This window comes from Misgurnus anguillicaudatus, chromosome 7 (genome assembly GCF_027580225.2).
Source record: "Misgurnus anguillicaudatus chromosome 7, ASM2758022v2, whole genome shotgun sequence".
Taxonomy (NCBI): Eukaryota; Metazoa; Chordata; class Actinopteri; order Cypriniformes; family Cobitidae; genus Misgurnus; species Misgurnus anguillicaudatus.
Window position 1 is genome coordinate 36984467 of NC_073343.2, and position 12548 is coordinate 36997014.

The 12548-nt window shown below is 41.8% G+C and overlaps 1 protein-coding gene across 2 annotated transcripts in view; it reads right to left on the reverse strand.

Annotated features, from left to right (window-relative positions):
• Positions 1-12548, reverse strand: part of ptpn21 (protein tyrosine phosphatase non-receptor type 21) — a 36614-nt gene that overhangs the window by 6775 nt on the left and 17291 nt on the right. For both annotated transcript variants that reach the window (XM_073869866.1, XM_073869867.1), the window contains 7 exons: positions 10376-10454; positions 9397-10280; positions 7885-8415; positions 2390-2527; positions 749-967; positions 445-573; positions 124-358 (listed from right to left, as the gene is read on the reverse strand). In XM_073869866.1, the coding sequence (XP_073725967.1) occupies positions 124-358; positions 445-573; positions 749-967; positions 2390-2527; positions 7885-8415; positions 9397-10280; positions 10376-10454 (2215 nt within the window). The remainder of the gene's footprint in view (positions 1-123; positions 359-444; positions 574-748; positions 968-2389; positions 2528-7884; positions 8416-9396; positions 10281-10375; positions 10455-12548) is intronic.

Consider the following 12548-nt stretch of genomic DNA (forward strand, 5'->3'; position numbering starts at 1 on the left):
ATTAAACCAAAAGTTATTTTGTTAAACTACATACATTCACTTTCTTCTTTGAAGAAACAAATTCCATATTTTTGGAGTAATCTGGTTGAAAGGTTAAAAAAAGCAGAAAAGTTTTGTACTAACAGAGAAACCCTTTGAAATCCTCTGGGCAGCCGTGGTCGGGCCAGTCTGTGTACTGGAGATGCCAGACTGTTCGCTCTTGCCCCGTCTGAATATTTTTGATCTTCAGGCCCGTCGTGGCGTAACATCCAGAGTCTGTGCGGAATCGTGTGGTGATCTTATAGCGTCCGTAAGTAACTGTGTTGTGGCGAGAGCCCAGACGAGGCCAATAGCGGCAACTCTTTTCCCGACCTCCTTCCTGCAGACAAGAAAACGAGGTGCTTTAACTAGGTAGAGAAAGACTAGTCAACTCAAGCCAAGTGTGGCAACCAGTTTAACAATCACCTCTTCTGCTGTAACCATGCCGATGATGGCGACTCCTTGTTCCCAAACCATTTGCCAGAAGTCTTGGCAGGTGTTGGAGAGAGGACCCTGAGATGCGATGTAACTCCATTCCTTACCTTGAACCGTAATCTGAATACAGAGACAGACAACACATCACATTAAGACACGCCGGTTAACTGAAACCACATCAGACTACAAAACATTGGATTTGGGACAAAAAGTTTAGTGTTTTTGGCAGTGTCAAGATTGATTTAATGTTAATTGCAGTTAATGGTTTTAAACTGGTTTTTAAACTGGAGTTTACCCTGATGTGAGATGCATTGATGTATCCCGTGTTGTTCTCTTTAGTGGGCACGAGCTCCACACGCGTGTCATCGTAAGGCAGAACGTCCTGGAAACGGTTCCTTTCGCTGTTCTCCTGCATCAGAGCAATGCTGCACACACAGTTCGCCCGTTTCTTGGGTATCTGCTCGTACTCTGTGAAGACCAACTTCTGCTCCACGCGATGCTCCAACATCTTACACTGCACACAAAACACACACTTAATCCAAAATGACCAACACAACAAACCAACAGACAAAACACACACTTAATCCAAAATGACCAACACAAAACACCAACAGACACAACACACATCACACATCATGACCACCAAAAACACACTACCACACACACAACATACACAAACCAAACACTTAATCCATCACGACACACACGCAAGCACTTGCATGCACGCGCAAACACACGCGCTTGCATGCGCGCGCACACACAAGCGCGTGCATGCGCGCGCGGGCACACACAAGCGCTTGCATGCATGCACGCGGGCGCGTCACACAAGCACTTGCATGCATGCACACGCGCGCGTCACACACTTCAACAAACATGACTACCAAAACCACACAAACACACACAACATACACAAACCAAACACTCTATCCATAACAATCCAGTATGACATGCACGCACAAGCGCACTCGCATGCACACACTTCACCCATCATGATTACCCAAACCACACACACAACATACATAAACAACACAATCCAATCAATAGATTATGACACGCACACGCAAGCGCACGCACACAAGCATATGGACACACACAAAGGCATGCACACAAGCATACGGACACACACAAGCGCATGCACACATGCACAAATGCACACACACACTTCACCCATCATGACTAGCAAAACCACACAAACATACACACAACATACACAAACCAAACACTTAATCCACTATGACAAGCACACTCACAGCCGCACACACTTTAGCCATCATGACTAGCAAAACCACACAAACACCCACACACAACATACACAAACCACACACTTAATCCACTATTACACGCACACACAAGCGTACACACACACACACGCACACACACACACACACACACACACACACACACACACACACACAATCCACTATGACACGCACACACACACAATACATATTTCATCCATCATGACCACCACAAAAGACACAACACAATCCATTATGACTACCACACTGCACACAAACCACACACATTGCAACTACCACAAAACACACAAACCAAAACTTAAATCTATTATGACAACCACATGAACAACACACTACACACATCAAGACCACCACAAAACAAGCACAAACAAGCACACATGAGCGAACACACGCGAGCGAACACACGCGGGCGAACACACGCGGGCAAACACACGCGGGCAAACACACGCGGGCAAACACACGCGGGCAAACACACGCGGGCAAACACACGCGGGCAAACACACGCGGGCACACACACGCGAGCACACACACGCGAGCACACACACGCGAGCACACACAAGCGAACACACGCGAACACACACACAAGCGCACACACACAAGCGAACACACACAAGCGAACACACACAAGCGAACACACACACACACACTTCAGCCATCGTGATGATTTCATGTCTCACCCGTTCATCATTGGATGTGTTCTCTGAATCGTCTTTAGTGTCATCAGGTAAAGGTAATCTGGCCACGGTCAGGCCATTCAGAGCCGCCAGTTTCATGGGGCCGACCTTCTTTACATCTGAACGTCCCTTCTTCATACCCTGATGTGAGATGATAAGTGACGGAGAGAAAAAGAAAACAGAGGATCTGAGAAGAGTAAAGATAGACAGCGTTTAGTCGCAATCTTCACAGGAATGCGGCTGTCAGGTCTGAACGGCTCGTTCAGCAGCATTCTTCAGTTGACATGTGCAACGTGTTTGGATCCACCCAGAATACAAAAGACTCGACGTGCACTTAATACAAGATGAAAACTAAAATAGCAACACTTCATGTTACAGCAGCAGCTGGATTGTGTTCAATCTAAATTAATCATCTAACAAATTAACCTTAATGATCATCATCATCATCATCATCATATCTGAATCATTCAACAGACAGATGAACTGGTTCTCAAAACATTCATGCACTGTGTGTGCATCAAAACAATATTGACTACATTTAAAATAATAAACAGAGAGACAACATTACTCATTCATGGGATGAGAAGGAAGCATTAAGTTCCTGCTAATTTTGGATTCACGCCAGTGAACTTCACAGAAAGTATAATTTTAACTTTGTGGGTGGCAACACACAGTGTTTTTATGTTGATTGTATTCATCTATACTTTACATTACAACAAAGGCATCAAGTAACCTAAATACCACAGTCGTAACAAGATTAAACAAAGACTCAACAACCAGGAAACAAATGAACTTAAAGATGATGATGTGTAATGTAAAGCATCAGCTACATCTACTGTATACAGATCAATCTAAAGTAAAACTTCTTTCTTAAATTTATGTCAACAAATCTACATAATAAAGACTACTGTTACCTACAACAAAACACAAGTAGCTCTACACAAGTAGTTTGGACATACATGTGTGTTGGCAGTAGGGTTGGGCGATATGACCAAAATCTTATATCAAGATAGGATTTATTTTATATCATGATACATCATACAATATGTATCACGGTAGAGTTTTCTTTTAATAAGGTTTTTTATAGTATTAAAATCTTTAACGCAACAGAATTTTCATAATTCTCACAAAAAAACACGTATACATAAAAAAGAAGACAAAAACAAACAAAACTCAATCTCACTAAAGATAAACAGTCAGTGATGAAATATAGGCTGCAGTGTGCGCACGCAGCGGAAATTGAGGAAAATTAAAATTTAAAAGCTCAAAACTTTAAAATGCGTGCAAATAATAAACTTTCGGCATGAGGATGCAATTTTCTGCAATAGATATGTGTTGTATATGCTGTTTGATGGGCCTGTGAAGATGCATTGCGCTGTTGACCGATCAATGCCGATCTCCACTAATAATACGTGGCCGATCACTATTCTGAATCGGACATCCGATCTTATTACAGCTATTTCATGTACTACGGCTTTTGATCAGTAAGTCCTTATCGATCTAAAATCACTGTTAGTTTGAGTCATTTATAACATGCATTTGAAAAAGCAAAACTCATCAAACATAATTATTAAACATATTCTTTATTATCATGAAAATACCTAAAAAGGTTTGAAGAACAGCAATATAAATATATCCTTCAGCCATTTCATGTCATCACAGTTGCGTGTGTATTGTTTTTCGTCTACAGCGCATTTTGAGTTTCTGCACGAGAGCGCCCCCTGGCTTTTGGATGTAGCGTCATTTCACCGTAATTCATTGAGTAACATAGCAAGCATTATCGGCCAATCGATTGGAGCATCCCTACTCATAGACAATACACACATCTCTGTAAAGGCAGAGAGAGAAATACAAATCTGCACGTCCCACATGAGCGACGGCTTATAAAAATGCTCGCACTACGTAAAAAGTGGTCTCTAATTGCAGCCGCATTCAGGATCCCTGTAGTGACAAAAGTAAACAGAAAGATCGGTTCACGAGATCTGGAAATTTAGCAAGTACCGATCGAGTCATTTAAAGCCATTATCGGCTGATACCGATCGGCGGACGATCTTTTGGAGCATCCCCAACAATGTGACGAGGGTGCAAAACTTTCGATAGAGACGACAGTCCAAAATCTCTACTGGTTGACTAATTTCTACCGTTTTATCATACCAGCGTTTTGATCATACATCATGCCGTTTTGATTCTCTTGTTAATGTGACATCACACTGATAAAGCCCCACCCACAGCTACTGACTGACAGTCCTGCATTACCCTAGTTTCCGCCCTCAGTAAGTTGTACGCTGTCTGCCATTTATCAATAGTAAGATACTATTGTCTCAGGCTGCGTCCGAAACCGCCTACATCCATACTATATAGCCAGTGTTGGGGGTAACGAGTTACAAAGTAACGGATTACAGTAACTACATTACTTTTTTGGGTAACGAAGTAAAGTAACGCATTACACTAATAATATTGGTAACTACACTACTTTACTAGACTATAGGAACGCGCTTTCCTGCGTTACCCAAGCAGTGTTTGCCTGGGTGTAAAGTTCTGTCTGTTTAAGTGGTGCGTGCATGCGTGTCCCTGTACGTGTGCCGTTGCCATAGACATTGATTTGACGTAGCTGCTGGTGCAAAGGGGAGCGGGAAATGAAGACGGAGGGTTTCAGCCACTGGGGCGATATTCACATTACTTTCAGCGTATTGCTCGAAAGGACAAAAATATTCGTGTGAAATGCACACTATGCCCACACGACAAGTGTCTTTCAACTGCTGACAACGCGATGAGCAACCTGTCTGAGCATTTGTAAGCCCAGCATGGCAATACAACCCTTGTGGCGAAAGATCCTGTTAACTTACCGGTCAGGGCTCGAGAGGTCCGATCCCGAAGACGGAATTAGGTAATGAACCTCAATCGAGTCAGAGCCAGAGCATAATTCTTTTGAAGGAAATTATTTGAACGTAACCCGAACAGCAATGTCGCGTGCGCTCAATTTATAGAAAAAAGCCAGGAGTCAGGACCGCTGTTTTCTTCATAATCTTACTTCCAAATCTAATCCTATAAACTTTTCGGTGTTTGATGTATCACTGTTACCGCCCTGCCAGACTGTCTTAAATAGAGAAATAAGTTAATTCCTTGATTTGCGTTGTTGATTCATTTATAAATAATTCCCCCCAAGGGTTTAGTTTATGCGCAAAAAGCATTAAAATGAATAGAACGTGATGATTATTACGTCTTTCTTTGGTGCAAAAAATAATAAAATAAATAAGCCTATATGAAATGTGTTTCCCTTAAATAATTAGCAAATTAACAAAACGAATTCAAAAGTAGCCTATACTGTATGAGTTTATTTATTGTGTGACGCGCTCCCAAACCGATGCAGCAAAAAACACTTTTTACCTATTTAAAAAAGCACAATGTTTTGTTATTATTGCGAGTGTAACTTTACATAAATAAATTTACACATTACAGTTTTGAATGTTGTTTTACTTTTATTTGTATGACCATAATTTAAGGTAATTTAAGGTAATGCAAAATGCAAGCTCCTCACGCGTTTCATGCCATCACCCGCGTGGGTTTACACAGGGCAGCGAGAAAGAGACATTAAACTTTAAACATTTAACATTCTACTTGAGTTTTTTTGGACATCCCTTTGGAATCACTGCAATCATATCATCAATTTATAAGGTAATAATAAATATAAGCGCAGCGCTTATGAGTGTTCAAACACTGCTGTCCGCTCAGCTGTCAATCAGCCGACCCTCACAAAGTTTCACATTAAATGATAATATATTTGAACAAGCATGGTCCTGTGCTTATTTCTGTCAATGTTCTGCATGAAGATCTTTAAAGGTTTCTACTTACATCACGATTTGCCGTGCGGCCGGTCGCAGTCTTTATGTAAAACGGGTATGAAATAAATTGATGCTGATGTCGGATAACGGGTCAACTGTTATTTTAATCGCGCGGATGCGGGTTATCAAACAGGACTGTGCATGACTCGTATAAGGAAAATGGAATGACAACATGAAAATTATAAAATAGCCTACATGTTTATATTCTGTATGAAACCAACATGGGCGCTAAACTTGCGGTGTTAAAGGGACAGTTCACCCAAAAATAAATTATACATTTTGTTACAAACCTGTATAAATATCTTTGTTCTGATAAACACGAAGCAACATATTTTGAGAAATGTTAATAACCAAACCAAGCATGAGCCCCATTCACTTCTATAGTAGGAAAAAATAATACTATGGAAGTGAATGGGGCTCATGAATGGTTTGGTTACAAACATTCCTCAAAATATTTTCATTCATGTTCACCAGAACAAAGACATTTATACAGGTTTGTAACAACATGAGAGTTACAAACCTGATTTACAAATAAATTATACAGAATTTTAATTTTTGGGCGAACTATAAATCCGATGGGGTCAAAAATTAGGGTGCACCTAACTTTTGTGCTGGTGCACCTAACAAAAAATGTTAGGCGCACCAGTGCAACCAGTGCAAAAAGTTAGTCTAGAGGCCTGGCCGGTCATTTAAAGTAGTCACTCATCATCAGCCGACCCCACCTAAACCATGTCCATGTATCTATGTGGTAAATTAAGAAAAAGGAAAGTAAAGTAATAAGTAGTGAAGTTACTTTTCAAATGCAGTAACTAGTAAAGTAATCTCATTACAATTTTAAGAAGTAACTAGTAACTAGTAACTAATTACATTTTTTGAGTAACTACCCCAACACTGTATATAGCAGGCGAAAAGCAGTAGGCGAGATGAGTATTATTTCCGAATTTATAGTATTCCAAAAACAGTGGGCGAAAAGTACCCGGATGACGTACTACTTCCGGCAAGATCCTGAAGTGTTCATTCAATGGACCCTTTACCATCCCATGATCACCCAGGAGAGAAGTTATCCAATAAGAAAAAGACGGAGGGGCGTTGTTTAGTTAAAAAATATCCAAAAGCCGTAACGCAGCTTTATTCAAATGCAAATACATCTATTAAACAGCTGTCCTTTGTGGTTAAGTTGCGCTAGTTTAAAATCATTCCAGTTAATGAGTAACTTGTGGTTATGACAACGTATGTCACATGATGCATCAACATGCCGAATGTAGTACGTCCGAATTAATTAATACGATCCATTCATACTATATAGTACCTACTGTTTTAACAGTACTTTAACTATTTCAGTACCTACTGTCCCAGTATGCAATTTCGGACACAGCCTCAGATTCTATTCACATTTAAAGGTACAGACACGAAAACAATGCAATTTTGGTACCACCCAAATGTGGGCATTTTGGACAACATGCTATAATAAATGATCAATGGGGTGTTTTTTTAAGCTAAAACTTCACAGAAACATTTTGTGCACACCTGAGATTTAAATTGACATCTTGTAAAAAAAGTCATAATAGGTGCTCTTTAACCAATAGCCTGTACAGCCCTGGTGAAGTCAGCCAAAAAAAAGTAAACAGGCTCAATTGTAAATACTGGTGAACTTACCGGTGGTGGAAGACCTTCAATGTTTCTTCTCCCAGATGGCACATCAGAGACAGGTCTTTTAAACATGTCCCTCTTGTATTTCGACCGTCCCGGTCCGCTCAGATCTCCTTCAGATACGGAGGGCACCATGTGTCCAGGCTCTGGAAGAGCGGGCAGAGGACTGAGAGAATGGGGCTGGTATGAGAGAGGGCCCGTCAGGACCGTGTCCATGCTGTGGCTGAAAGGGTAAGCGGGCGGATCTACGAGGGATCGACCGATGGGTGGGAGGTGATGCTCAGGTCCGCCCACAGCATCCTGAGACTGCGGTGTGTGTCGCCCGCTGTCGTCTTCAAACTCCTCTTCCTCACCGCTGCTGTGCACCAACATCGTGGCATCGGACAACGACTTTTTGTGGCCGTAGCACACGTCTTCCTTGATGGTGGCCTCCTCTGGCTTTGTAACCTCAAGAACGATGTTGATATCAGAGTTGGGCGTGGTGGGGGACATCGGCTGGGGGACGGGAGGCGAAGTCTCGGCCGCAGACGCCGATACCTGTTAATGGTTGAAGATTTGATGTTAAAATGTGTAGATGCTAAATGCAGCAAAAAGTCACTGCTTACGTTTCAAGCACTTTTACGCCAACTTTGATTTTATTATTATTATTTCAATTGTCATGCAATGTGATGAATATTTAAAAATTAAGATAAATTCATGAAAACTGCATAGATAAAACATATGCTATCATCGGGAAAATGCAGTGCAGTAGATTTAAATAATGCTGCATGCCATAGACAAATCAGAGACATTTTAGGACAGTTTTTCCACTGGGTGGTACGACGCAAATCAAAAATTACTCGCTTTACTTTAGATTTTTGTCTGCCATTTTATTATTTGGAGGGATCACACGGCAGTATAAATGAAAATATAATGCAAAACCATTGCACAATAAAAACATGCACATTTGACTTGATTTAATACCAGGGTTCCCACACCTTAGTTAACTTCAAATTCAAGGACCTTTCAAGGACCTTCCAGGTCCAATACCCTCAAATTCAAGGACTAAATGTGGGGACACATATTTCAAGTGAGAGCAAGGTTACATCGTGTTACCTTTAAAGATACATTGTTACAGTTCCCTTTTGAGGGAACTCCCGCTGCGTCACTGCGGTGAAGCCTCCATGGGTAAGTGCGTCTGAATGTGTATATCAAATTCAACCAATGATGAGGCTTAACGACACAGACAGGGTGACGCGAGAGCCAGGAAGTATATTGATATCTGAAATGTTGCCAAAGATGCTTTACAGGGACGCAGGAAGTATGGCAAGGGAGACGCAGCGTCTCGTTCCCTTCTTAGGGAACAACAGTTACATACGTAACTCGAGACGTTTTCATGTGTCAAACACATCTATGCAAAAAAGCATTTTGGTATAAATCAACATTTGCATACAGAAGATATAAGAATTTAAAGTGAACAGTTTAGCAGTTGTGCTTAAAAAATTTCTAGAAAAAAAGTCCAGAAAAAAGTCTGCTCACCTTTCTCTCTTTGAGCCTCATGTTCTCCAGACCGTATGCCAATCCGGCGATCTCGATGGAGTTCCTTTTGTTTATGTGCGGGCGTCGTGTGGTGATCAGGGGCTCGCTCACCTCCTGCAGCGAGTGTGCGACAGGCAGACTGTCTTCCTGGAAGGTCTGCACCGAGTGGTGAACGCGCCGCGTGATCAGGTCCGGGTTACTGCTGCTCACGTACAGGTGACGGGACAGATCCGGAGTGCTGTTGGCGGGTCGAGGGTGAGGGTATGGATAAGGGGGCGGAGGCCAGTACACCTGATTCCTAATGATGTTGGGTGGCGGGTATTCTTGGGCCTGCTGGAGTTGGACGTTCGTGAGCTCCGGGACGCTAACGGCACCCACTACCGGGCGTCTCTCGGTGGGGTACGGGTACGGAGAGGGACTGTGGAAGCTGTAGTTGAGGTGGAACGGGTACTGTCCCGCCCCGTGCTCGCGGATCTCGGGCTGGCTGTACACGAGCGGATCGGGTCGACTGTAGGCGTAAGAGTTGCCGATGTTGAGGTTCCGCATGGAATGGCTTTGACGCTCGGCAGGCGGTACCATTCCGATGTTCTTCTGCCTCATGACAGTCTCGTAGTCGGGCGTGGCGCGGTAGGAGGGCGGGATCAGAGCGCTGTGGCGGTGGGATGGCACATAGTCGGGCCGCATGAGGTCACTTCCTGTGATGCTGGGGTTGGAAGACATAGGTGACGGTTGCAGGTAGTGCTGCGGGTTGTTGAGAGAGCTGGTGCTCTGGGCGCTGTACACGCTGCCGTTACGAATCCTTCCGTTGTACTCGTGCGGCGAGCGGTCCAGACTGGTCTGAGAATGGTAGTAGAAACCGTTCTGATTGTTGACGTAAAGGTTATCTGTAGGAAATCAAGCAAATGTTTGGTATAACATGAGCAAGACTATTTTCACTGTCTTGTAAATATGGTGAAGCTGGTTGTGGGAGTTGTTTTACCTTGTGAGGATGTGTATGGTTCATTATAATGACCATTAAAGTGCATCTGTGGTGGCAACATGTACGGTTGAGGTTTGGGCTGCACAAAACATGAGCAAAGCATTATTCAGTTGTTTGATACCTTAACTAAAAATCAGACCGTTTAAGACGTCACAGGCACGTTCCTGTCCTAAACAGCACGGTAACCACGCTACTAAGATTTAGAGGTAAATTTCAAAGCAGAATTGGATGTATGCTTTGCAGAGAAAGCAATCCCAGAATGCACTGCAACACATTTTACTGCATCTCTGATATATGGCACAGAAACTAAACTGCAGCTTTTACACTGAGAAGTTGAACATCCTTAACTCTTTCCCTGCAATTGCAGTTATCTCGTCAATTAGAAAAAAAATCCCTGCCAATGATGAATTTTTACAGCAATCCATATTTCCACAATTATCCACCAGGTGGCGCTTACAAAACACTGAAGAATCCACTGATCCAAAACAGTTCAAACTTTGTGTATGTTTTGATCATCGCTCTGAAACTGATCACTAACAAAAGTTTTACAAAAATGCAATTATTGTATTAAAATTTTGTATTTTTGAAGAAACCTACCCATATTTGTAAGGTGATAAAAACAACAAATGAAGATCTGATGAAAGTTTTTTCAGCAGAGGGTCTGTTCTTTCATATAAGTTTCAAGTTTATTGATTTATATAGCACATTTAAAACAACGCACATGCTGACCCAAAGTGCTGTACAGAAATGCATAAAAAAAGAAAAGGCAAAAATAAGAACAATACTAAAAAGAGTATTATAATATTATTATGTTACAATATTAATATAATATTTTATGTTTGGTAATGCTTTACCATACGAATTCCAGAAAAGTTGGGATGTTTTTTTTTTATTTGAATAAAATGAAAACTAAAAGGAATTTCAAATCACATGAGCCAACACTTTATTCACAACAGAACACAGACAACACAGCAAATGTTTAAACTGAGAAATTCTTCGTCGTAGAAGAGTCTGGGTGCTGAACTGGCCTGCCTGCTTTCACCTATAGAGAACATTTGGCGCTAGCCTGGTCCAACCAGACTCTTGTACATTCATTTCATTTGTACAGAGAGTCTGGTCACGCTCCATTGCAAAGCGTTACTTCCGTTAAGGAGGGTCCTCTGTTAAAGTTTAAAACTATTGGATCTGCCCAGAGTCACTCAGGATCTGCCATAACCAATCACTAATGTTTGGTCGTTACGTATGTCATGCGCCGAAACCGGCCGGAAACAACAAGTCAGAATGATCAGACCAACAAAACTTAGCAAACATTGTTCTTGCTCCGGCTTTAACTTCTATATATTCGGCAGTTTTGGACCGAATAGCTTTTCTCATGTCTTTCTCCGCTGCCATTACTGAACTACAACTCAAACTGACGTCAACGTCATCGTTCTTAGCCAACCCCATCTGTTCGCTGATTGGTCCTGCAGGTTTTTGCAGAAGAAAACGAAACTCTACACAGCAGTCCCAGACGTAGTACTGAAGCGAAATGAAAATTAAGCGGAAGCATGTAGGAGGGCGCAGCCAGGTTAATTTGGCGCATCATTAAACGAAAAATACGTCAAAGACGACCACAAACTCTTCAGCAGCTGGAAATCTATATAAGGCGAGAATGGGACAAAATTCCAACACCAAAACTCCAGCAACTCATAGCCTTAATGCCCAGACGTCTTCAAACTGTTTTGAAAAGAAAAAGAGATGCGACGCCATGGTAAACATGCCCCATCCCAACTACCTTGAGACCTGTAGCAGAAATCAAATCTGAAATGAGCCCATTTTGTGCCCAGAATTGCAAAATTTCTCAGTTTAAACATTTGACATGTTATCCATGTTCCGCCGTGAACAAAACACCGGCTCAAGTGACCTGAAAGTATTTTAGTTTTCATTTTATTAAACGTCCCAACTTTTATGGAATTCGGGTTGTACTTGAAGGGGAGTTCATAAGACTGACATGACAGCTTCATAATCATGACATGACACAGTTCATAAACATGAAGGAGATTTTATGACAATCACTCAATTATGTCAAGTTGTCATGACAAAGACATCTCAAACAATGTCATCTTTGCATTAAAATCACATAATTGAGCATAATGACACTTAATGACAGTTGTCATAAATGTGCATAAAATCT